Source organism: Myxine glutinosa, chromosome 5 (assembly GCF_964187855.1).
Source record: "Myxine glutinosa chromosome 5, kmMyxGlut1.1, whole genome shotgun sequence".
NCBI lineage: Eukaryota > Metazoa > Chordata > Myxini > Myxiniformes > Myxinidae > Myxine > Myxine glutinosa.
In genome coordinates, this window is record NC_136265.1 from 30,660,703 (window position 1) to 30,688,572 (window position 27,870).

Below are 27,870 nucleotides of genomic sequence, written 5' to 3' on the forward strand. Positions count from 1 at the left end.
AGTCATGGAATGTTCCTTCTTTTCTATACTTTGCCACATGGCACATACCATATAATGGGGCCTTTTCTATGCCCCTGGCATTTTCCCAACATTTCATATAGAGCAATGCCACCAACAAATCAGTTAATTAAATGCTACAAGTTTTACTCCAAATGAAACTATTAAAATATCACACGAACTTGCAAGTCAGTTATTTAATCAAGACATTTTTGGAAACAGATCATTTCCAAAACCATATACATTCGTTATATATAATATCTGGAGAAGGGTGCCCATTGAAGGAATGAAGACTTCCCAAAAGATAAAGCACAATATTTATATGGGATTTCACTCAAAGATCGTGGGATGTTTTTCACATTATAAAATCCGTTCATTTTAGAGTTTCCTTCTCATGAACTTCACAGCAATTCATTTCATCAATGGAGTGTGCACAAATGGCAATGGGGTGTTCAACCTTCCCTTGATAGAGTACACAACAACAACAACAACATGCATTTTAAGGCCATTTTCCCTGCTAGAGCGGGGGTTAGCCTTGCGGTCCCCATGACAATCTTCTTCATCTTGCCCTATTTTCTGCATCTCCCCTTGTTAACCCCCTTGCCCGCATTTCTTCTTCCACCATCTTTAGCCAAGTCTTTCTCGGTCTTCCCCGTCCTCTACTTCCTTCTACATTCATTTCCATCACTCTTCTCACCCAGTCACTTTCATCCTTCCTCAACACATGACCAAACCATCTCAACCTGTTCCTCTTCACAGCATCAATCACAGGCTCTAGTCCCATCATTTTTCGCAATTCATCATTTGTCTTCCTCTCTCTCAACGATACTCCGCACATCCACTGAACCATTCGCATTTCCACCCTTTCCAGCCTTCGTTGCTGCTCTACGTTCATTACCCATGTCTCGTTCCCATAAATCATAACACTTCTCACACATGCAGCATACACCTTTACCTTCAGCTTCAACGACACTCCCCTCCTCATCAGCACGCCACTCAGTTCCCGAAACTTCTTCCATGAACATCTCACTCTAGCAACCGTTGCCGAGTCTGATCCACCTTCTCCATTCAGCATGTCTCCGATTTTCAAAGGGAAGGGGCATGCAAGAATTCTTGCTTGCATATTTTTAAGAAAGTGAATTTTAAAAACTGCACCAAAATCTGGAATACTGTATGTCGTTCAATTCTGCAACATCCACCAATCGCAATTTGTCCCTCTTTTATGATCAGAAGCATTGTCACTGCCTTAGAGAACTCTAAAAAGCAAGTCCTTTATCTCACACAAGTGAGGCCAATCGCAGCTTATAATGCTTTACAAGGCATACATCTGAAATGCTATGGAGTATGGCTCACCATTTTGGGCCTGTGCCTCAGCTTTTCATCTTGGCATCATTTTGGTGAGAGAGAGAGGCCATCAGATGAAATGCCTTTTTTTGGTTGATGGCTTTGGGTTTTGTGCTCACATACCATGGCAGGCTGGTAGCCTGAAGGTCTTATTCCCCCTGTGTGCCGGTGTTGCACATTGTCCCTTTTCACTCTCTGTCCCGTCCAGATCACAAGAAAAAAAGAAGAAAGTAACTCCTTTGTCATCCTCCGAACCCATATTTAAGCCTTCCTCTCATTTAACTTGCATTTTCTCAAATGCAAAATTGCCTGCTCAAGTTTCAGTACTCAAACTCTTGGGTCGCAATCTCAGCAATGATCTTTCTTGGGCAAAACACATTTCAAAGTTGGCCTCCAAAGCCAGTAACCGAATGAACATTCTCTATCGTGCAAAGTGCTTCCTTGGCAGACCTGAACTCTTATCCATTTACAAGGCTTTCATCCACAGCTTGATGGAATACTGCTCTCCCCTCTGGACTGGAGGCCCTGCCTCACATCTTGCTCAGCTTGACACCATGGAAACCAAGGCCTTCAAGATGATTGAAATCTCCCACAATGAAGCTGAGTTTATGGGTCTATGACTTTGCCATTGCTGGCAGGTCGGTGGTCTCGCTCCGTTCCAGTATTGCACCTTCTACCCTCTCCATGCTTTGCCTGTCCCTCCCACAGGGCGCATGTATCTGCATGGTACACACGTTCCACCAGCAACCCCATTATCTTGAAACTCCCAAAATCCAGAATCATTGCTCACCTGCCCTCATTCGTTTCTTTTTTTCCCAACTGTGGAAGCAACTTCCACATTCCCTTTAATCTCATTCTTCCCTCCTGATCTTCAAGACATCTGTTCACCACCATCTCAGATTATCCCCCATCCTAAACCATGATCTTTTCTACACCCGTTAAACCACTTCCACCCCAAATTTGGCCTCTGTATCCATCTTATCCATGACTTGAATTCTCCCCTACCCTTGCCCTTCACCTGCACATCCCTTGTTGTCCACCTCCATTTATTTTCTCTTTTGGTCCTGCTGTTGGCATCCCCCCTTCTCTTACTGCTGTTCCTTTTGTTATCCTAATCCTGATCTGTGCTGTGTTCTAGCTCCTGCACGATCCTTGAATCAGTATTCAAAACAAGTCTGCCCTCTTACATGCTTTCATGAGTGCAGTCCATCGCAACCTCACTTGTCCTCTCCCATCCCTAACAATGAGCTCTTCTACTCTATTCATCACATGCATTCTCTGTGGATGCACAATATCTGTAGTCATGTTGACACACGTGTCCCCTGTCCTCGTGTACCCATCTGTCCGGCCATCGGTTAGTCGACCCTCTGTCACGGTTCTTCCATGAAAATATTTTTTACAGATTACTCAGCTTTGTTCCAAATGTGAAGAATTCCCCCAAAGGTTTCATTCAATGTTTTTATTTTCTCCCAAAATACGCACTTATACATTTTTTGATGGGGAAAGGGGGCAACATTATGGTATTCAAATAATTTTGGTGGAAAAGTTTCTTATTCTTTGGTGGAAAAGTTTGGTCGAAAAAAGTTTTGTTTTGGATCACGTTTGGTGGAAAAGACGCATGAAAATAATTTTATTATTCTTTGAACCCGCATCCCAGACATGTCAAGTTTCTCATGGTATGAAATACCACGCATTTTTCGACCGCTGGCTTCTTTCACGACCTTCCTAAAAAGCATGAATTTTCTGATGCTTCTTTAAATTATGAGAGGATAGGAATGCTTTTTCACAACGATAACATTTGAATGGTCTCTTGCAGGTGTGCGTTAGTTTATGTTTCTTTAAAAGGCTCGGAAAGAAGAAGGCCTTTTCACAAAGAGAACATTTGAATGGCCTCTCACCTGTGTGAATTACTTGGTGGTGCTTCAACTTTGAGGCCAACACAAAGGCTTTTTCACAAAGAGAACATTTGAATGGCCTCTCGCCGGTATGAACCGATTTCTCATGTGTCTTGAGAGCAAAAGATCTCTTGAAGGCCTTTTCACAAACAGAGCACTGAAATAATTTCTCACTTGTGTGAGTGGTCTCGTGTTTCTTTAAAAAGAATGAAGTCTTGAAGGCTTTTTCACAAATAGGACATTTGTATGGATTTTCCCCCTTGTGGAATCCTGTATGCATGTTCAGATAACTTTCCGTGCTGTAGGCGATTTCACAAAGATCACGTTTGTATGGTTTTTCGCCAGTGTGAATGATCTTGGGGATCTTCCGACTTGAGGACAGGTTTTCACCATTTTCCATTGATCTCTCTGCAATGATAAACAAAAACAAGGAGCCAATCAGAAGTCGATGTGTAAAAGGTACACAATTCACCGATGCATTTGGTGAACTCAACTACGTTACTTCCTGTTACATTTCCATCATCCTCTGTGTAGTAAAGTCAACTGTTTTTTGTGTAGCAAAGTCAGTGGATGGAAATCCAATTCACAGTTCGACAACAAACCCATTTCCAGGAAGAGTGATGCGGCGAAACCTCACATCGCTGGGAGTTTTGCTCAGTGACAACTGACAAACTCATAGTATTGTACAAGAAACAAACATCTCACTCTTCCACGAGCCTCGATAGTGCAAATATTAAAATGCCATGTAGCATAAGGAGGCCACATTTAACTCCAAGTATTTTTGGCTTTAACTCCAAGTATTTTTGGCTTGCATTCAGTTTGCCACGTAATGTTGCACTTCTACGAGTCAAGAGCTTTAGAAAGCGAGGTAAGAAAAGAGTGCTTTGCAAAACATTTCATTCCACAAAAATAACTCGAGTCAACCCGATATTTAAATCAGTGCCCTGCTCACCATCTGCTCGGTGAGAATCTTCACTCGGCTCTTCCTTTACACGAACACCGTTTGAAGACAGAGGAGCATTGCCATGGAAACATCTTGCCTTGACTGGACCAGTTTCACCTCAACAGAACCACTTTTTTTTGAATGCAGATGAGCATGCAAAAACTTGAATACATATTGTGCCAATATTCATTATCAAATCAATACAGCAGCATCAGCAACAGATAGTGACAGCATCTGTAACTCGTTGCACAAGAACCTACTTCCATCGCACTTGTGTATCCAGTTCTGCTGTCCAACATCTTGTCCAGGGTATACAGAAGCAATGGCAAGAAAAGCGACATGTGGTCACTACCCTGAAGGCCAATCCTATTGGTGGGACTTGCAGACACTTCGAAAATCCTACAATCTGTGTGTATCTGTCCTTAGAATGGACCGTAGGAATCCAAAAATCGGCTCCTCTGAGATCATACATTTCAGGCCCTTTGCCTTCCCTCCAAATCCAGTTAAAATGTCTCTGGATTGTACTCTTATCGAGTCTTTTCGCCCATCGAGGATGGAGTCACAATGGACACATCTGCTGATAAGGGGGAATGTCCACACTCTTTCTTTGTCGAAAAGGTTCCCATATCAGATTTTCCTAATTCTCTACTTCCCTGGCTCAAAACTGTTTTCCCCTTTACAGCCTATTCCATGGAGCAAGTAATCTTCTCACCCGTAAAGGTAAAAATGATTTGGACAATCTTGATATAATAAATGTGGTCCCTATGGTATCAGTGATTTCATCCAAAAAGTGTGCACCCGACCTCACTATTCCACTTTTACTATCCTTCCGCAGATATTTCCAGGAAAATCACACCTCCCTCCCTTCACTATGGAATACGACTTACACAATTCTAACCCATCAGAAAGGCACAAAGACAGACCTAATGAACAACAGACTAGTAAACCTTCCACCTACAGTATTGATCAGCAAGATCCATAAGTTTGCATCCAACTTTGGCCTCTCGTTTTGGGCAGGAATTAAGGATTTGGACAGAGCATAGGTGATAACTCGTGAGATACAGGGAGACTATATAATAGAGAGATATTTTACATCCATGATCATATTTTACATCCATGATCATGATATTTTACATCTTCACTTTGATGAAGTGCCGTGCCTGCGAAGCACAGATCTGACTGTTTCTAGTCAGGTGGGGAATCAAACCCAGAAGGTATGACTCAATGGTAACTGCACCATCTATGTACCACCATATCAGACTACCCCATTCTTTGCACTTTTTCCTGTCTCCTCATTCTTCCCTGAGGCTCAATTTTGAATACAAAAAAAAAGTAAATCAAATGATATTATTTTCATGAATTTCACTTTTGATGCACAACAAAAGCACGGAATCACATTAAATCGTATTGCGCCATGCCACCAACAGATCAGTTAATTAAATGCTGCAAGTTTTGTTCCAAATGAAAGTTTTGAAATATCACACAAACATGCATGCAAGTCAAGCCTTTTTGGAAACAAAAATAATTTGTAAACCCATGTACACATTGGTTATAATATCATGTGACGGGTGTTCATAGAAGGAACGAAGCCTTCGCAAAAGATAAAGGACAATTTTTATTTGGGATTTCACTCAAAGATCATGGGATGTTTTTCACATTAAAAAATCTATTCATTTTTGCTTTATCTTTTCATGTACTTCACAGCAATTCATTTCATCAATGCAAATAATCTTATGCCTCTAAAGATGTTGGTAGTTACAAAGCAGAACACATGTGTGGCTATTCGTGGTGGTTTTAATCTCATTCAAGTGGGTATAAAAGGCAGAACCATTGACTGTCAGGAACCAATTTTTTTAGCTGGAAGTTTCATGGACCAAGCTTTAAATTATTTTTTTAATTTACAAGTTGTCTTCATGTCATTTTTGACATGACACTTCATAAAAAAACATTGCCTCAAACAGGGAACCATGATTGTCATGGGGCCCGCAAGGCTAACCCCCGCTCTAGCGGGGAAAATGGCCTTAAAGCGATCATTCATTCATTCATTCATTCTTCATGTCATTTTTAGATGCTCATACTGGATCACTTTTGTTCGTTCTCAATGATTTAGACATTATTACAGTCACATAGGTAATAGTCACACTATTGTATACCGCTCCTTTCCGATGCCATCTCCAGGCGCTGCATGAAGTCATTGCCGGGCAGCGAAGCGGGCACAATAGTGAGCAAGTACTTTGTCAAAAACGATATTTTTTGTTTTTTCATTCATCAATTAATTGATTACTTACTTAATTATTATCGATTAATTAAATACTTATTTATTTCCTTTCTCTTCTGGGCAGCATTATCTCAGGCACCTTTTGAGCTAGGAAGCTGATATTTAGACATGACATTGACCAAGTGATTTAGCTGTAAAGGCTATTTTTGATTTATTGATTAATCAATTCATCGTTTAATTATTTGATTAATGACTTAATTATTATTTTTTTCAGATTCGGATGAAACGGTGGTGGTTTAGGTATCATATTAGCCAATTGATTAATTAGTTAATTATTATGTGATTATTATTTATTTATTTTCATTATTAATCATTTATTTATTTTCTTTCTCATCTGGGCAATATCTCAGGCACCTTTTGAACGAGGAAGCTGATATTTGGACACGACAATGACCAAGTGATGTGGCTGTAAAGGCTATTTTTGATTTATTGATTAATCAATTCATCGTTGAATTATTTGATTAATGACTTAATTTTTATTTTTTTTAGTTAAAGATTCGGATGAAACGGTGGTGGTTTCGGTATCATATTAGCCAATTGATTAATTAGTTAATTATTTTGTGATTATTATTTATTTATTTTCTTTCTCATCTGGGCAATATCTCAGGCACCTTTTGAACTAGGAAGCTGATATTTGGACACGACAATGACCAAGTGATGTGGCTGTAAAGGCTATTTTTGATTTATTGATTAATCAATTCATCGTTTAATTATTTGATTAATGACATAATTTTTATTTTTTTTAGTTAAAGATTCGGATGAAACGGTGGTGGTTTCGGTATCATATTAGCCAATTGATTAATTAGTTAATTATTTTGTGATTATTATTTATTTATTTTCTTTCTCATCTGGGCAATATCTCAGGCACCTTTTGAACTAGGAAGCTGATATTTGGACATGACAATGACCAAGTGATGTGGCTATAAAGGACATTTTGATTTATTGATTAATCAATTAATCAATTAATTATTTATTGATTAATCAATTACTTATTTAATTTTTTCGATCAATGACTTATTTCATTAATTTTCAAACATTTACAGCTTCGGATGAAGCACTGGTGGTTTAGGTATGCTATTAGCCAATTGATTAAGAAAATATTTCATGATGATCATTTATTGATTTTAATTATGCAATTAATCAATCAATCATTGTACACCTCTCCCTCCCAATACCGTCTCTATGTGCTGCACAGCGGTATCGCCGGGCGCCCCAGCAATGCCACGCTGGAGGATGGTATTTATTTATTTGGCATGTGTGCGGTGTACTTTGAATGTAGCTCCACTTGTTTAATTCTGTCTTTTAGTGTGTCCACCTATTGCCATTCTACCCACAATCACCCCGTTCTTCAATTAGCTGAGACTTTGTATATAAAAAAATAATTCCCTGTCTGTTTTTCAGAACATTTAAGGTTTTTCTTCTGATCAAATGTGGACGTGAGCAATAGTTTGGCAACAGCACAAATACATTTTAAAAAAGCTTCTTTTTGAGCACATTCTTCTTTTTCAAACACTTTTCTCCATTTGTTCAACTAGCAACGGTACCCGCCCTATGGGCGGGGCTTCAATTGGGAGGCCCAAATGAAAAGGCAAAATATCAGAAATTGAAGGCTTTTTTTTATTTTAAACGATTCATATAAACATCCGTTGAATCATATCACACGCAGATCATCAAAATCTAAACAGTACATGGCGCCCATTTGGAAAAAAGATTGCATTCTGCAAAACGGAAGCGGCCGCGACACGCCTTTCTTAGTTTCACGTTTATGTGTGAAGAGTGCGCGCCGAATCTGTAACACAGAAGCGGCCGCTACACCTGATTCTCCATCGCTTTGCACACACTGCCGTGTTACTTCGGAACCGCACGTTTATATAGGAAGAGTTTGTCAGGAGTCGATCTACTCTCTTCTGGTATGTAGAATTTCAACAAAAGCACATCACTGTTCATATTGGTAAATATTATTCCATCGTGTTTGGAAAAACTGGAAAGTTGGAAAAACAATATAGCCTATTTTACTCCAGGGGGTCCTTGGATTACCCACCCAAAATATCGTTGCGATCGGTTCAGCCGTTTTTGCAGTACCTTCAAACGGACACAGACAGACGGACGGACGGACATTTGGTGAATTATTATAGTAAGATTAAATATATCGGGGTCATTTATGGCTGAAATAAAACTGCTTGGTGCTTGTCTTTCTCTGTTTATCCTTATGAAAGACAGGCTAGGTGCCTGTCTTTCTCTGTTTATCCTTTATCCTTATGAACAAATATTCTGGGTTTGAGATGCAAATGAGGTGACACTTGGACAGTGTAATTAAACTCATGCATCTTTAGGTTCTACGAAGTCGTGAAAAGTTGATCACCAACGGAACACTTGTGGGGATTATCACGAGTATGCAACATTTCATGCTTTTTAAAGTAAAATCCAGATCTGAAAGACTTTTCACAAAAAGAGCATTTGTGTGTTTTTTCTCTTTTGTGAATCTCCTCGTGTTACTTAAGGTAAGCCGACAATGTGAAGAATTTCTTCCAATGACAACACCCGTGTGTCTTTCTAACTTTGTAAGTATTTTCATGTTTCTTCAAAAGTGATGAAGTTATGAAAGATTTTTCACAAACTGAACAATTGTGTGACTTTTTTCTTTATGATTTTCCTCATGTGCATCTAGTTCACAAGGGTATCTAAAGGCTACATCACAAACAGAACACTTGAAAGTCCTCTCACATTTGTTGTTATCACCATATGTGGGTTTCAGAAGGTGGAACGGAGCCCTCCCAGGTCTCAAAGTATCCACTTTCCTCTGTGTATGTGTGTGTGTGTGGGTAAGTGTGTGTGTGTGTGCGTGCAAGTTGCCATTGGCTGCTATCTCCACACGTGGGTGGGTTTCAGGAAATGCATCGGAGACGTACCAGGTCTCAAAGTATCCACCTCCGTATGAATATCCACCTCATGCCGATGTGAATCCCCTCATGAATTTTTAACGTAGCGGCATGGTTGCGACATATTTTTTGCAAACACCACATTTGTGCGGCTTTTCTCCCTTGTGAATCATCTCGTGTTCCTTGACGTAGGATGAAGATGTGAAGGATTTTTTACAAAATGCACATTTGTGTGGATACTCATTCGTGTGTTTCTTCTCGTGCACATTTCGTTTTGAAGAGTACATGAAAGCCTTTTCACAAATAGAGCACTTGAATGGCCTCTCACCGGTGTGAATCCTCTCATGAATCTTTAAAGAACATGCAACAGTGAAAGACTTTCGACAAATAGCACATCTGTGTAGATTTTCTCCCCTGTGAATCATCTCGTGATTCTTGAGGTAGGTGGAAGATGCAAATGACGTTTTACAAAATGAACATTTGTGTGGCTTATCATTTGAGTGTTTAATCTCATGTCGATTTCGTTGGGAAGAGTACATGAAGGCTCTTTTACAAATGGAACACTTGTGTGGCTTTTCGCCGGTATGAACCAACATGTGAACATTCAGACAATATGCACTCGTGAAGGACTTTTTACAAACAGAACATTTGTGTGGCTTTTCTGTCAAGTGAATCATTTCATGTCTCCTTAATGCAGACGAGGTAATGAAGGCTTTGCTACAAACACTGCACTTGTCTGGCTTTTCACCAGTGTGAATCCTCTCATGCATGGTTTGGTGAGTTGAAGTACGGAACGCCTTTTGACAATAAGTACATTTGTGTGTCTTATTTCCAGTGTGACTAATCTCATGTTGCTTTATTTCAGAAAAATATCTGAATACCTTTTCACAAAAAGAACACTTGTATTGTTTTTTAACAGTGTGGCTCTGCTCATGTCTCTTTCGAGAATATAAATTTGTGAAGGACTTTTTACAAAGAGAACACTTCAGGTACAGCTTTTCATCAGTATGAGTTGGCTCATGCATCTTCGAAGCAGATGAAGTTGTGAAAGTTTTTTCAAAAACAGCACATTGCTGTACATTCTTTTCAGTGTGATTCATTCCACATTTCTTCAGAGGAAATGAAGTACTCCTTCCCCTGTCCTTGTTTCTATTCAAAGTAACGTTGCTTGAGTCAGACTGAGAACAACTTGAGCACAAGTTTACAGCATGCTCTATGGATGTCTCTGCAATGTAAGGAGAAGAACAGAGAAAAAACAACTTGTTTTTCTTTTGAAAAACTATCCTTCTCTTTTACCATTCACTGCAGTACAAGTTCTGCAAAGTAAATTTAACATACGTAAAAAGCAGAACACAATGCCTTCATTACCAACATATGTACCCGAATTTTTTTTAAAGACATCTCCAGTACTCTACAGCCCATTACAAAATCATGAACCACGAGATTACAAGACATTATTATTTACTAGCAAATACCACCTGTCGCTTATTAACGAGCAAATACCAGCAAATACCACCCCTTGTTTGTTTGTCTGTCTGTGAGCAGGATATCTCAAAAGGTTATTCAGACTAAATTTGGTGGACAGGTTGGGTGGGTGATAAGGACAAATTGATTGGATTTCGGTGAAAACCCTGATCCAGATCCGGATATGAGAATTTATTAATTTTTTTAAGTGATTCTTCACCATTGAGTGATAGGGCCAAAAAATATATTTGGCATGACATCTCAAAACATTGTGGACGGTTTGAACAAAACTTGGTGGATGAGTTGGGTATTTGAGAAGAACAAGCCGATTATATTTTGGTTAAGGTCCAGATGCACACTAAAATTTACATTGAAGTGAATGGGGGGAAAGGGAAAAACTATTGGACCAACACCCCAAACCCCCCCCCCCCCCCCCCCCCAAATCACTATTTTTCCCACTTTCAACTAAGCCTATAAGCAAATATTAAATTCTCAGTAGACCAACTACTACTTGGAGGGTCTACCTTCATCATCATACTTATTAAATTGTAGGGGGATTCTACTAGTCCTTCATCATTTTTATGTATAAACATATTAGGTCAAAGGTTTCATGTTTTTACTGCCACTGAATTGAAGTCTTGACTTAGCGTCCAACTAAGCCTATAAACAAATATTAAATCCTCAATAGAACAACTACTACTGGGAGTTGGTTATTCCTGATGTGATGATGGTATTCAAACCATACTTTAACCTCATGATCATGCTAACATATTGTCGTGTCCCCGGGGTAAAGACCCCTGGGTGACGGATGACCAAAACGAGCTTTACTCCGCGGCGTATTTCGAACTTGGCGGGATTGTCATTGACGCGCGCGGGAAAGGCCCGAAGCCTTATCACATCGGGAACACATGGTTGAATTTTCATTCAACCAAACAATCTGAACCCACAGAACAAAAAAACAAAACAAGACACGCAAGTGAAATTCAACAAATATAAATTTATTTACAGAAATGTAAAAAACAAGGAAAGGTGAGGTAAACTAAAATTCCGAGGTTGAGGATCCTCCACTCCAACTCATATATAGACAAGGGAATCATAAAAGTAAAGAGAATAATGTTGGTCGTGCAGCCGCTTAGCTCTAGTCGCAACGCAGGGCTTGGTGGTCTTCGCCTCGAACGACCGCGCAGGAAACGCACAAATGGCATGGAGTTGCTTTTTCGTCGCACCCCGACCATGAGGTAATCCATGCAGGCGGCCCTTCTTCGCTAACACGGTTCCGATGATCTCTCCGGCGCACACAGACAAGCGTTCGTCGTCCTCCCACGCAAAACAACCAAGTGACCGTCGCGATCAAGACCAGGACAAGAGCAAAAGGCAACCGCAGCCATTCTCTTTGAAAGCCAGCACAAAAGAGGGAATTCGACCGCCTTCAACGAATGCCAGGACCAGAAGAGAATGCAACCACCTCCAACGAAGGCCAGGACCAGAAGAAAATGTGACCGTCTCCAACGAACGCCAGGACCAGAAGATAATTTGACTGCCTCCAACGAATGCCAGGACCAGAAAAGAATGGGACCGCCTCCAACGAACACCAGGACCAAAAGAGAATGCGGCCGCCTCCAACGAACGCCAGGACCAGAAGAGAGAAAATGTCGTCTCCTCTTGCTTTTTCTCGAAGCGTCCCCATGACGTCATCCTCTTGACCAATCTCCCAGCACCATCTAATCGTCCCAACCAATCATCCTTCGGGGCGTGGCCTCACGGCCATTCTTGATGCCCAATGACGAAGCTCAGGGTGTGGCCTGTCAATTCCGGTCCTCAGAGGCAGAGCCTAGCAGTCCTTCGGGGATGTTCGGATGACGTCGGGGTTTACTTGCCGATTGGCAAATGTGCTGGTTTCTGTCGGCCCTGGCGGTTGGCTAATGGAGCCATCGCCTGGCAGGCTGAGTTTTATAAGAACATTAGGGAAAAATCACAGGGAGGCAATATATACTGGGGATTATTAACCATAAGCCCTATAATTAATTAGCACAAAACCACCCTCCTTATGGCGACATGCAAACACTCTTAACCTGAACATTTACCCTGCTTATGTACATCGAGATGGCTTCTTCATGTCACACGGTCCATACTAAAACCTACACATTCTGAACTTTCCTGAGGTATTTCATGCCTACCCCCACAAACGTAACAATTTTCATTAAAGTCATATAGATAGCCAATGAATATCTGTTTATGTTCTATTTTAGGAAATAACTTAAATTTTTGACAACACTCATCGCCATCGAGTATGTTAACAAACAATAAGTAAATATTGTTGTTGAGTCAATATGAAATTATAACCCTCCCTCAATGTCATACTCTGAGTGCCTCCAGAGCCACGTATCATTTTGAGATTGTAGTAAATTATTTTTCCATTGATTTCTTGACATCCATTAAATCTTTTTAAACCCCTCAGTTTATTATGTACTTTGTTAATTTTGTCTTTTGTAATTCCTGTGAATAAAATGAACCTAAAATCTCTTCTCCCTTTAAATCATATAATTTGTAAGTCCAAGGAACTGTATCCATTACATCAATGATTTAAAGAAGTTCATTAGCCCATCTCTTTGTATAACCTCTCTCAAAGTGTGATTTCCACCGTTATATTCTTACGACATCACCAACCTTAAACTTTGGATTTCTCACATTAATCTCCTTTTTGTATTCTAATTTTGGAAATATTTTTGATGGTTTTAATTTTGTTGAGGAATTAACTGTATTAGCCAGGACCAGAAGAGAGACCAAGATGGCGAGACGGCTTCTTTTTGCTCTCCTAGCTCTCGAATGTTCCACCGCGGATGTCACACTGTCCAATCAGTGATGTCCCATTGCATCAGTTCATCGTCACGACCAATCGTTGTCTTCGGGGCAGGGCCTCATGGCCTTGCTTGATGCCCAATGACGCATGGCCTCCCCGTCACGAGTCGACGGGGGACGGAGTCTAATCTCTTTTCGGGAATGTTCGGATGACGTTGGGGTTTACTTGCCAATCGGCAAATGCTGTTTCTGTCGGCCCTGGAGGCGTTGTGAGTGAATGAGTCCATTACATTGTCGTTGTTGTTTGGCAGGCATTTAATTGTAATAAAGACGGAGGGAGGATCACAGGGGGCAAATTACACACTGGGGAATTCATATTTAAGCCCAAGAACTAATTAGCACAAAGCCATGCCCCTTATGGCGACATGCAAACGCTATTACCCAGAAAGATGGCCTACTTACTACATAGAGATTCTTTGCGGCATACAGAGCATTCTAAACCTACACATTCTGAACTTTCCTAAGGTATTCCATGCCTACCCCCACAAACGTAACAGTACAATACATTTAGAGGTCACTTTGAGTTAAGACTTCTATCCAACATCTCTTGCGTTTTTAAATTAGGAGTATATTCACTGATATACCAACTTGTTTCAACAATAACAAATTTATTATTATCACCGAAAGCATTAGCAATGCCAAAAAGCAATCTATTTGCATTATCATTCCTTTGTAGTTGAAATCTAATTTTAAGTCCATACAGAACTTTACCCGAATCACAAAATCCAAATATTTTTTGCTTTTGTATCATCTTACTATAATTCACCAAATGTCTGTCTGTCTGTCCGTTCGAAGGTACTGTAAAAACTGCTGAACCGATCGCAAAGATATTTTAGATGGGTAATCCTGGGATCCCCCAGGAGTAATATAAGCTATTTAGTTTTCCCAATTTCAGCTTTGGTCTCCAGCATTCTCAGGGTTGGACTCCCGCATAACATTCACGTTTGCATGACGTTCATTGTTTTCATTGCGACGTCTTCTTACGTCGAGCAACGGTATCCACCCTATGGGCGGGGCTTCAATTGGGAGGCCCAAATGAAAAGGCTAAATATCAGAAATTGAAGGGTTTTTTTCTTTTAAACAATTTATATAAACATCTGTTAAATCTCGATCGGTGCAGCTGTTTGTGTGGCACCCAGGAAAACAACGTCATGTGGGAGCAAGTATCAGCAGGATGTGGCAGTGTGGGAGTCCACGATTGCACCGATCGGCTGCACCGATCGCTGCACCATGTGCCGTACAAACAACTGCACTGATCGCTGCACGGCTGCATCGATTGGATGTGGCATGAAGGAGGATCTGCACTTCGGCATGAAGGAGGATCAGATCTAACAGATCGCTGTCTCCATCGATCTTGCCAAGGCCGTAACACCTATCGGCTCAAAATCCTTTTAACTGTTGATTTGGTACAGTTACATGTATCGGGAATTTGGTACACGTATCGGGAGTACATACGACATAGCGATTGTGAACACGATTATCGATCACGATTCACGATCACGATCATCACGATCATAGTGTATCGATCACGATTTGAAACATGATGGAATAATATTTACCGATATGAACAGTGATGTGGCTTTTATTGAAATTCGAAAGATACTGTTTAGATTTTGCTGATTTGTGTGTGATATGATTCAACGGATGTTTATATGAATCGTTTAAAATTTTAAAAAGCCTTCAATTTCTGATATTTTGCCATCGCCATATGCAGATTCGCCATGGTCCCATGATCGATGTTTCTATACGTGAACGTACCCCTTTGTTTGCGAACGGGTACGTTTTTCATGGAAGTCCTTCACGAACTTCCTGTCCATGTCTGACGTGCGACTGAAGGTGCTACAGGAATATGGAATTTATTGGTTTCATGCTTTAGCATTCGCCATATCTGCATTGCCTGTTTGCTTCTGGCCTCCCACCCGTGCTGCGCACGGGTATTTCTCTAGTCGTCATAATTTCCTTTTCTTTGATTATAACCGGGGTCTGCTTTTGTTCCGGTTGCCATATCAGGAATAAAACCTTCAGCAGATCCCTTACCTATTCTATCACTAAACGAATATAGTATAAATTTCATCATTTCAGATGTAGCAGAGACATAATCGACCGCCTCAACTTCTTGTGTTCCAAAATACAAACGAACACGATCAAACATTTTCCAGAAGAAATCATTTACGAGTGTGGCATTTGTGTTATTCCCAGCCATAGTGAATGAAAATTTACACAACAAAAAACTATCAGCTAGATTCAAGTAAGTTTGTTGGATTATTTATTTCAAAACTTTTAGTTCCATTTGTATTCCAATCTGTTCCTGTTATAGCATTTACCTTAAAATAGTTTTCTGTTTTAGTAGGGTTTGAGATAATATTGATATCATCCAAATCATATATACTATCAATTGCTTCCATACTTGTATTTATTTCGTAAATAAAGATGTTAAAACTTTTGAAACCCCGACCTAAGTATTTGAATTATTTTCTGCCGTTCTTGTGGAGATAGTTTAGTTTCGCTCTTCTTAATTTTTTTGATGGCTTGTAATTTATGGGATTCCTTTGGAGCATCTTTTATACTCTTTATAGCACCTGCTACATTTCCCATGGCAGAAGTGGTTGAACCTATTAGGTATTTATGTTGAAGAATAATTGAACCAATACCCATTAGTGTATTAATTATCCCATCTCCTTTATTTCTAAATTGATGTCCTACACCCCATTGCCTTTTTGGTTTATAGTAACCACTACCAAGATACATTCCCTCGCCCTCATTGTATGGTGAAAGGAACATCCCAGTCCCATCTTTTGTAATCTACCATATAAAACACAATGTGTGTGTGTTTGTGTATGTGTGTATCTGTCACCCTTCATAAGGGTAGGTTTTAAAGGGGGTATTTGGGGTATTTTGCTAGATTTCAACTTTGAGTAGTGCTTTAAAAGGGATTTTAGTGGGGGGAGAGGGGAAAAGGGAGGGGGGGGGGGTGGTTTAATGGGAAATCTTTGAACAGGACTGTGTGTCCACCAGTTAAAAGACCTAAAAGACCCCAAGGACTCAGAAGACCCGGAAAATCCAATGGACCCCAAACAACCAAAATACCCGAAGACCCAAAATACCCTGTAGACTGTTAAAGACACAAAAGACCCAGAAGACCCCAAGGACCCAGAAGACCCCAAGGACCCAGAAGACCGCCAGGACTCTGAAGACCCAAAATATCCCGAAAACTCAAAAGACTGAAAAGACCCTGAAGACCCAATGGACCCCAAAGACCCTGAAGACTCAATGGACCCCAAGGCCCCGAAAGACCACGAGGATCCAAAACACCCCGGGGATCCAAAAGACCCAAACAATCCTGAGGACCCAAATGACAATGAGGACCCAAAATACCCCAAGGACTCAGAAGATCCAAAATACCCAAAAGACTCAATGGACCCCAAACACCAAAAAGACCACGAAGACTGAAAATACCCAAAATACCCCCAAATACCTTTAAATACCCCGAAGACTGAAAAGATTGAAAAGACCCCGAAGACCGAAAAGCTCTTGAAGACCCAAAGGACCTAAAGAACCTTAAAGACCGAAAAGAGCCCGAAGACCCAAAAGATCCTGGTTACTGAAAGGACCAAAAAGACCCAGAAGACCGAAAAGAACCTAAGACCCAAAATATCCCAAACACCCTTAAAGACCCTGAAGACCCAAAATACCCCGACGACCCTTAAAGACCCCAAAGACCCTTAAAGACCCGAAAGACCCCAAAGACCCTTAAAGACTCTGAGGACCCAGGGGACCCCAAAGACCCAAATTACCCCTAAGATCCAAGATACCCCAAAGACCCTTAAATACCCCAAAGATCTCGATTGAAGACCCAAAATACTCAAATGACTCAAAAGACCTAGAGGACCCAAAAGACTCAAATGACCAAAAAGACACTAAAACCAGAAGACCCAAAAGATGCTGTAGACCCAAAAGACCCTGAAGACCCAAAAGACCCTGAAGACCCAAATGACCAAAAGACCCCAAGGATTCCGAAGACCCAAAAAGAAGAAGAATTATGCATCTTACATTGGCATTGTAGATGGTGGTTTGCAAACTGAGCCTCAAGGTTGGTCGGTGTACAGAAGCGGTATTTTTTAAAATCACAATAATTAATCAATTCACAATCAATGAATGAATGAATGAATGAATGAATATCAATGAATGAATGAATGAATGATCGTTTTAAGGCCATTTTTCGCCGCTAGAGTGGGGGTTAGCCTTGCGGGCCCCATGACAATCATGGTTCCTTGTTTGAGGCAATGTTTTTATGGCCGGATGCCCTTCCTGACGCCAACCCTTCGTCGCCTCTTACCGTATCCCTGCACCTGGATGCGCAGGGATACGGTGTACCTATTCTAAATCGGGGTACACACCGGGATCATTCATCCCAGCAAGCTGGTACTCATTTTGTCGACCTCGGAAGGATGACAGGCTAAGTCAACCCCCCTGGTGTTAATTCAGCGATCGACCGGGATTCGAACTCAGGATCTTCGGATCCCAAGCCAGCACCCTAACTGCTAAGCGAACACCAGGCTTATTTCCTGCTCAAAGAGAGACAGACAAACAGACATTACCTCCGTCCAAACATAACCACCGTCCACCAGAACCTCGGATAATCAATAATTAATAATAATTAAAAATTCATCACAAGGCACAGGGAGGTGAAATTTGCTGCACATGATGTGCAATGTGCGCAGAGTAAAACGAGTTTTCATTTACGTCTGTAGGATGTCTAAAAAATAAATATGATATAAGCACCGCTGACACTAGGCCCAGACTTCGGCATGCTCATGCCGCCGTACCATCAAAAACTGTTCCAACCCGTCATTTTTGATGGGCTTTATACTCGTATTTCATAGTCTCCTTGAGTCGTGTTCAAAATATAACATTGAGTTTAAATAAGTTGTTCCTCAATCATAAAATGACGTTTGTATATATACAGACAGATGGATGGGCAGACGGACATGAACCAATTGCTGAATCATGCTTTTTGCTCTGCGTGTATGGGATAAGTATATACAACTTCAAAAAGAGTATTTCCAATTAAGTGTTGTTGTTGTTGTTGTTGTTCGTATGCAGCTAGTGGCTGCTTGGCTGCATCATATTCTGGAGGTACGGCTGTGCCGCTGAGGCCATGCCCCCATTATCAATAAGCTGGTACTCATTTTGCTGACTTCGGAAGGATGACAGGCTAAGTCAACCCACCTGGTGTTAATTACGACAGGGGTTCAAACTTAGGACCCAAAAATCTCAAACCAGCCACTTTAACCATTCAGCCAAGAGCAGGCCGAGACAAATTAATCAGTAAATACAGTACCAGCCACTCAAGCAGAATGTATCAACATGAGACAAATTCTTTGTTTTCCCTTTTCGTCCACCACAAATACAGAGCTTTGCTCTCATGTATCAGTGTTTGATTTTTGGCATTTTTGCATAAAACCATCGCCTACAGTTTTGAAAAGGACGACGAGACGTTTTCCACGAATCTGATCAACATGAAGGCGGCTGCTCCGATTTGAGTTCAAGCTGGTGAATCTATTACAGTCAAGGTGAATGCATCGACACTGACAGATTTAAAACAGACTCTCACTCAGGGTCATATTCTTTGGAGAAGAGGACTTTCCCATTTACACTCGGCTTCATGATTTGTCACAGACCAAATTGTCTTCCTTCCATTGAGCGAAAAAGTTCAAACAAACGTCCTTGCATTGGAGCTCTTGAACGAGTTTACCTTGGCCACAAGTAATCAGATCAGGTTTAAAATGGACACGAGACTAGTGTTTACTGGAATGGAGAGGAATCATGAATCATGATCTTGATGAAATAATAGAGATGTAGTTCCTGCTTCAATGTGTCAAAACAGTGATTATAGCTATTCCTCTGTGTTAATGCTGCAGAGAATAGTTCACTGAAGCCTTTTGAGATACGAGCAAAACAAAATACAATTCCAACCATCCCTGTAAGGTAAGCTAAAGATTTCACTGTGTCACCTGCGTCTTATGTGCTTGTAAATAGACGTGACTGCTTTCTTTTTGCTTATGTGTGTAAATAGTCAATAAATTCAGTAGTATTTCCCAACCTTTCTTTGCCTTCGTTTCCTCTTTGCATTCGTCGTTTTAGTCTTTTCCCTCATTGAGCAGCTGCGGTGCGATCCGGCCAACGTTTGGGTGGAATCGGGTGAGTCGGGGATCCTGTAACGGTCGCGGTTGGACCATCCGCTCGGCCCATCATAACATCTAAACCGCGATCAGTAACAATTGTCCAGAGGTAACAATGGTGGTCCAGAGGTACGCACACGCGCCTCGAAGCTGTGTAACCTGGGTTTGAATTCTCACCAAGCTATAAACTGTTATCACGGTGTTTCACTGGCAGGAGGTGATTCATCAACGTGTGTGCCTCCCCTCGGATCGACTATCAACTGGACGTTTCCTCTGCCAGAAATCGTTGGTGGACGTTAAAAATCCCAGTGTTCTTCGCGAAGATTAGGCGAGCTGTCGGCACCATGAACAAATTCCAAATTATTGCCCGAGCCAGCAGAGGGCATTGCATCAATGGCACAGCTGCACCCTCGGCCAATGACGCTACCCAGCAGCCTTGTGCTGGATACGAATGAAGAAGAAGAAGAAGAATCATCCATGTTGTTTAAGAGCAATTTGCCTTCATTTTCTGTCTACTTTTTCATTAAGGAAGGAAGGGAGGAAACAAAAAACAAGATGCACAATCCCAGTTCAGTCAAACATCCATTAATATGTGAATGCTCAATGAAATGAATCCTATCTGCATATTAATTAAAAGTGGACATCACCGGAGGAAAATATTTTCAGCTCGAATTCACAACCTCAGATAATTCCATGAAGCTCGAAACAAGTGTGTGTCTACTCCCTGAGAGCCAGAAAACATCATCTGTCAAATCTCAAGAATGAGCTTGCAAACTTGTCTCCCTCCTCTGAAACCCGGTGGCGCCTCCTCAAGGTGGCGCCTCGTCAAGACTTGCACACTTTGTCCTCTCCGTGCTTTGGTCCCCTCAGGTGTGTGCAGGACACATGCGGTCCACCAGCGAACCCCCTCCTAGCGAAACTGCCTAAATCCAGAACCAATGCTCACCTCCACTCATTTATTGCTCTTTTTGCCCACCTGTGGAACCACCTTCCATACCCCCTACAATCTCATTCTTCCCTCCAGGTCTTCAAAACAGCTGTTCACCACCACCTCAAGTGATCTCGCATACAACATCATGACCTTTTCTACACCTGTTAACACCCCCGCCCCCTCCCCACGCCTCCCAAAAATTTTGCGTATGTATCCATTTGTCCATCCTCATTACCTGCATCCATTGCTTGTCCATCTCAATCTATTTTCTCCATCCGCCCTGCTATTGGCATTTCCCCCTTTCTCCCGCTGTTCCTCGTTATGATTTGTACAGTGTCATAGCTCCTCCATAAGCGTAGACCATGTAGTCGAAAAAATAATTCCCTACCCCTCCCTCACCCTATTCAAGTAATGCATTCGCGGCATTACAGGTACAGATACGGGTGCATACTCCTAAAAATGTAGGGGTCCGACTGTATCTACAAACTACATAGGCTACTGGTTCAGAAAAAGCTCGAACATCAACTGTGCTTCACAAAAACGAGGCTTCACACTTTTACAATGTTTTAAGTACAAAGTCCAACAAAGGGAGTGTGTTATAAACCGGTCATTCGGTTAAAAACTCTTGGGAATGAGTGAGAGTTTCATTCATTGCTCACCTTCTGTTTTGAAGGAATCTTCACACGGTTCTTCCTTCACATGACTGATGTTAAACATCTGAGGAACGTTACCATGGAAACCTCGGGGTATCACTCGACCCGTTTCATCTGTGGAGAACAGGAATGACGTCACGGCCGTGGAGGATTTTAAATACCGAGTCCATCTTGTGGGAATTTAAATCGTTTTCTCTTTTATAAAATAACAAATAATAAATTGAAAACTCAGTTTACATTCGACGAATAAATGTTTAAATGTCGTTCTGGACTCGCCTTGTGAAGAACAATTCTCCCCAAGTTCAAGTTTCACCTTCACCTCCTCATTTAAATCTACAACAAGATAAATCGAGTCTGAAACCAAACTCAGCACACCCGATCCCGCCATTCCCATCATCCAGTATCGTCATCTTCAACTTGTACAATTAGTCTAGTAGGAAGACTAGGTCCCCCTGCACCCCCCGGAGATATACTTCTAATCAGTGTTTCTAGATTGGAAAAAATGTGTAGAAAATGACTAGCTATGGCCCCAAGCTGAAAAAATGTCCCACATACCATTTTTATGCAAATTACTGCTGCCATTATCAAAAAAACGATTTTTGACATATCTCAGCCAATATTGCAGATAATTGAAAAATGAAGGTGTCTAGACCCATGTTTTGAAGGGCATAGATCATGATAGAACTATTCATAACATGATTACATGTGTCTATGGTATACTAGTATGCTAATTAGTGCTTTATTTACAAAATAATCACAGTTTTACGAAATAATAGACTCATATTAAGGTCCGTCTACACAGACGTTAACACAAAGTTTTATTTTTCTAAATATTACAACTGTCAAAATAGTCCTAGCACTCAATGTGACCACTCTTCTCTTGCTTGTTTTAGATAAACATCATTAGCATTAGTGATTCTACACTGAGTCAGTCATCATCATTTTCATCGAAATCGTCAGAGTCAAACTCTTCTTCTCCTTCCTCTTCCTCCTCCTCTTCGTGCTCTCCTGTGTTCAGAAGATCCACCAGTGAGGTTGGTAGGATGGGACCACTGGACCACATTGGTTTCAACAGTCCTTCATCAGTCCTTATCCATCCTTGCTCCTCATAAGGTTTTGGCTTTTCGATGATAGGTTGATCGGCTCTTTTGTACAATGCTACGATTTTGTACAAACGATTGGACCCTTCCACACATCCATGAACTACATCGGGATGCTCACTGGACACAAGATGCGTGGTTCTGGATATGCAGAGATTCTCTTTGAGGCACAACTAGTAACAAGTGGATCTCTCAAAGGTGTTCTCAGTGGAAAGGCCTACGCAAAGTCCCTCTTTTGCCTCAAAACAGTGTGTGAGGCAATGGAGAGGCTGTTGATGGAGAGATTCACTGAGGAGGAGAACATCATGATCTCTGACCCTGCTGTGCTTCTCAGAATGACCCAGTCTTGCAACCGAGAGCACCTCGATGAAGCCCTCAAAGACCCCTCAACTCTACTCCTCATCAAAAAGTACCATGCCTTTGAGGAAAAGGTGCGCAAGGGCCACCTGGGGAAGACAGCTGCCTTCTGGATGTCGTTCATTACCCACTGCCATCTTGTCTTCATGCTCCTCCACTCTGTGAAGACCAACAACCTCCAGCTGTTTCACAAGTGTAACGGAGAGATGGCAGATATCTTCTTCGCCTTTGACGGACACAACTACTCCAGGTTTGTGTAGCATACATGGTAAAATGTATAACCATCACTGAGTAGATTTTAATTGATACTTGGGTTCATGTATTATGAGAGGAGCTATTCCAATAAATGTCTACAGTATTTCCCTCTCTGTACTTTACAGATATCTGACTTGGCTGGAAGTCCACCTGACAAATCTGGAAAGCACGCACCCAGGGGCCAAGGACCTGCTTACTATGGGTGCAATCGCAGTGGCTCGCTCGATGATACCAGGGGCACTCAGTGCTGTCGACAAGACAATGGAAGAAACGTTCATGCGCTTTGCTAAATCATCAGGTACATCATTTTCTTTCAGTACATTATACATTTGAAACTGTAGAAACCAGCTTTATATGATGTAAACTGCTCTTACAAAACATTTCCCTTTTAATGATTGGGTTATGCAATTAAAATATGTTCACTTTTCAGGTGGCTTTGCTGGCCTGTACAGTCAGTTTGGGGCATACCAGAGATGGTGCCGAACAACCACAGCACGGGCACAGTTCTATGAAAAGACCCTTGAGATGGTGGATCTCATCGATGACCCAGACTGCCCAAGAGCAGGGAGACATCGTGAACTAGAGAAGGCAGAGATCAGAAAAGGCGAGGAGGCCGTTCAGCGAACCCTAACTACTATCAAGAACTTCACCAATCCGTTCACCATCATTGATAAGGACAAACTCTACTGCCTGGCCTCTGGTGCTCCCGTCCCCATGGATGTTGAGATGGATGTGTTACAAGCAGAAGCTGTGGGGAAAGCTGCGAAAGCTGACTTCATCAGGCGCCTGGAAAGCGGAGAACCTGAGAGCTTCTTCAACCCAATCAAGAGAAAGAAACTCAAGACCATGGAGGCTAGTAACAAGAAGATCACACTAACATCCTCACAGGGCAAGGTAAGGATGTAATCCAATACCCAAGTGCTTTTGTATTTTATGTTGTATTTTTAAATGGCGTCCTGTACATGCTATATTGAGATACAAGATTGAACTCCAAATTTGTTTATTAAAGAAAGTGCACATCAATGAACAATGTAAAGATTGTAAATATGCCAATTTATAGCACATGAATAATTTTCACCTGTAGTCCTTCCTGTAGTACATATCAACCAATCACCATTTATCATTCCAGGTCATCCAGTATCAGGAGCAAAGCAACCTTGCATTCCTGCTCCTTGTCAAGTCTCAGAGTCAAGATGAGCCATTAGACCTGGGAGAACTCATGAAGTACTGCCTGATGCCAGTGCCTCCTAGCCTTGGGACACCAGATGGGTTCTTCTGCAAAACCAACAAAGCCTCCATTCTGCACTACCTTTTAGAGGACACCACACCACAAGATCTGCAATACCCCAAGGATGCCCTGTTCATCCAGGATGGAATGGCGCTGCTGCATACCCTTGCCAACCTTCCCCCAACATGTGGTGAGATATGCTTGCAGGTGCTTGATCAGATGGTGGCCAAGCAGCACTTTCTGTTCTCCACTGACAGTTACCATCCTGAGTCAATCAAAGCGCAGGAAAGGCTGAGGCGGGGCAGCTCAGAGAAGATCATTCTGGCTGGACCAGCAACCAGGAAGCCATATGACTTCAAAATGTTCCTTGCAAATGACGACAACAAAAAGCAGATGTGCCAGCTTCTTCTGAAAGTGTGGAGTGGACAAGAGGCAGCTACCAGGCTGGAGAGAACAGAGATGGCTGTGCTGATCGTGGAGGGGAAGGCCCACCAACTTGCCTCAACGAATGGCAAGGTAAAATTGAAAGCCCTTCGTGAATGGCGATTCAATTTGTAATTTTTCCTGAAAAAAAGGTGATTACCTGTGATGTTTGTCTAGATCTGAAACTGGCAGTGACTGGTGATTGAAATGCGGTGCCTTTTTGTGTTTCAGGTCGAGGTACGTGAACTCCCCACGATCTACAGCAACCAGGAAGAGACTGATACCAGGGTGGTTCTGTACCTCCATCATGCTGCTACCATCGGATACAAGAACGCTGTAGTCAGAACACCGGACACAGACATCCTCCTGATCCTGCTCCACCATGCCCACAACATCAAGCTGATGGTGTACCTGGATACAGGGTCAGGGAAGCATCGCCAACTTGTCAACGTCTCTGAGCTGGCAGAATCCCTGGGAGAGGACTACTGTGCCACTCTCCTGGGGTACTATGTGTTCAGCGGAGAAGACTGCACCAGTGCCTTCAAAGGGAAGGGAAAAGTCGGGCCCTTGAAAAAGCTGGAGAAGAATCCCAGGTTTCACAGGGCATTCGGTGAACTGGGTGACAACTGGGATGCCAACCCTGAGGTGGAGAGGCAGTTAGAAAAATTCACCTGTGTGATGTACGGCCAGAGTCGCGAGTCATCAGTGGACATTGTCCGTGCCAAGCTGCTACGAAAAATGGTGGGAGAGGACAAGACCCTCACATCCAAGTCCAAGGTTGATCTGGCTCGCCTTCCTCCATGCCAGTCTGCCCTGAAGCCGCACATCCAGCGTGTGAACCACCGCGTAGCATTGTACAAAAGAGCCGATCAACCTATCATCGAAAAGCCAAAACCTTATGAGGAGCAAGGATGGATAAGGACTGATGAAGGACTGTTGAAACCAATGTGGTCCAGTGGTCCCATCCTACCAACCTCACTGGTGGATCTTCTGAACACAGGAGAGCACGAAGAGGAGGAGGAAGAGGAAGGAGAAGAAGAGTTTGACTCTGACGATTTCGATGAAAATGATGATGACTGACTCAGTGTAGAATCACTAATGCTAATGATGTTTATCTAAAACAAGCAAGAGAAGAGTGGTCACATTGAGTGCTAGGACTATTTTGACAGTTGTAATATTTAGAAAAATAAAACTTTGTGTTAACGTCTGTGTAGACGGACCTTAATATGAGTCTATTATTTCGTAAAACTGTGATTATTTTGTAATTACAGCATTAATATGCATACTAGTATACCATAGACACATGTAATCATGTTATGAATAGTTCTATCATGATCTATGCCCTTCAAAACATGGGTCTAGACACCTTCATTTTTCAATTATCTGCAATATTGGCTGAGATATGTCAAAAATCGTTTTTTTGATAATGGCAGCAGTAATTTGCATAAAAATGGTATGTGGGACATTTTTTCAGCTTGGGGCCATAGCTAGTCATTTTCTACACATTTTTTCCAATCTAGAAACACTGATTAGAAGTATATCTCCGGGGGGTGCAGGGGGACCTAGTCTTCCTACTAGACTAAATGTTATTATGGATTCTTACCTGGTGAGGGGAAACCACCTGCAGGTTCAGGTTCCACCTTCACCACCACTATAGGATCTGCAGAGAAAACAAAACCTGTTTTAAACAAACATCAACCTCGGAGTTGTTAATTTAAAACAAACTACTGTAGTTTTAAACTCTTCCTTTATTTTCTCTCCTCCATATTTATCCACGTGGTTTCTCCATCATGAGAGAACCCCGTACCTGGTTCCTGGTCCGTCCCGTCCCCTCCATCACGAAGCTTCTGAACGTCCAGGATCCTGAACCCGCAGATCCCACGGACCCCTCCCGGACCCCCCGTGTTCCCTCCATCAGAGACCGACTTGGAGTCCGACGAGTTGGGATCGTGGGTGCAGATCGGGGGATCTCGATCCATGACCATCAATTACCACAGGGTTACACAACTGATCCCCTCGGTAACTCGGTTAACGTTCGCCTCTTCACAGTTCACAACAACAAAAATAAATTAAATTACCTGTGGATATGCAAAATTTATTCCAGGAACTGATGATGCACCGGTGTAGTTCTCAAAATTCCGAAAAGAATTACCGGTACATGAACTAAAACGTATCCTCCTGTGAACCTGCCAACTGACCAGGCATTGAAAAGGAAGGAGGGAGATGTACAAACCGAGCTGAACTATACACCCACAATGAAGCTCGTTTAAACTCCTTTGCAAATAAGTCACAGAAGATTCGTTATGGCCGTTTATGTATTACGTACGCAAGTATGGCAGAGATTTTTCCATATATGATTTTCCCTCCTCCCCTTCCATCTCCCGTATACCTCCTTAGACCCAGATTTTTTCTAATGCCTTCAGGGTTACGACAAAGTCACGCATCATAGACAAAACATCTATTTGTAAGGTTGGCGACATCAGTTGTTCGAAACGTGTCCCACCAATCTCAAAACATGTCTGTAAACGGAAAAGCAGGTTTCTCTGAATGTTCTTCAACATATCCGGGCTAATTGTGGAATTAAATAATTTCATTTCCTATGATGAATAATTAAATATTATAATCGATTAAATAATTTCCTATGATGAATAATTAAATATTATAATCGATTAAATAATTTCATTTCCTATGATGAATAATTAAATATTATAATCGATTAAATAATTTCCTATGATGAATAATTAAATATTATAATCGATTAAATAATTTCCTATGATGAATAATTAAAAATTATAATCGATTAAATAATTTCCTATGATGAATAATTAAATATTATAATCGATTAAATAATTTCATTTCCTATGATGAATAATTAAAAATTATAATCGATTAAATAATTTCCTATGATGAATAATTAAATATTATAATCGATTAAATAATTTCCTATGATGAATAATTAAATATTATAATCGATTAAATAATTTCCTGTGATGCGAGACTTTGTGGACACCCTGCAGAACAAGCATTCGTACATCACATCACGGGTGATGAAAGTTGTAATCAAGTTTCATCAAATTTGTGT

The 27,870-nt window shown here is 41.4% G+C and overlaps 2 protein-coding genes across 2 annotated transcripts in view; one reads left to right on the forward strand and one right to left on the reverse strand.

Moving 5' to 3' along the window:
* The window catches only part of LOC137418904 (jerky protein homolog-like), an 82,703-nt gene extending 55,762 nt beyond the window's left edge, over nt 1-26,941 (reverse strand). The window contains exons 1-4 of the mRNA XM_078777810.1: nt 26,596-26,941; nt 26,392-26,448; nt 21,702-21,758; nt 21,432-21,539 (exon numbers count right to left, since the gene is read on the reverse strand). Of these exons, the coding sequence (XP_078633936.1) occupies nt 21,432-21,539; nt 21,702-21,758; nt 26,392-26,448; nt 26,596-26,773 (400 nt within the window). The 5' untranslated portion in view covers nt 26,774-26,941. The remainder of the gene's footprint in view (nt 1-21,431; nt 21,540-21,701; nt 21,759-26,391; nt 26,449-26,595) is intronic.
* Nucleotides 22,754-25,995, forward strand: LOC137427935 (uncharacterized). The gene is made up of 5 exons (XM_068117770.2): nt 22,754-23,132; nt 23,263-23,435; nt 23,568-24,031; nt 24,267-24,881; nt 25,020-25,995. Exons 1-5 carry the CDS (start codon nt 22,786-22,788, stop codon nt 25,866-25,868), a joined length of 2,448 nt encoding a protein of 815 aa, XP_067973871.2. The 5' UTR covers nt 22,754-22,785; the 3' UTR covers nt 25,869-25,995.
* Nucleotides 26,942-27,870: the final 929 nt, after the last annotated feature.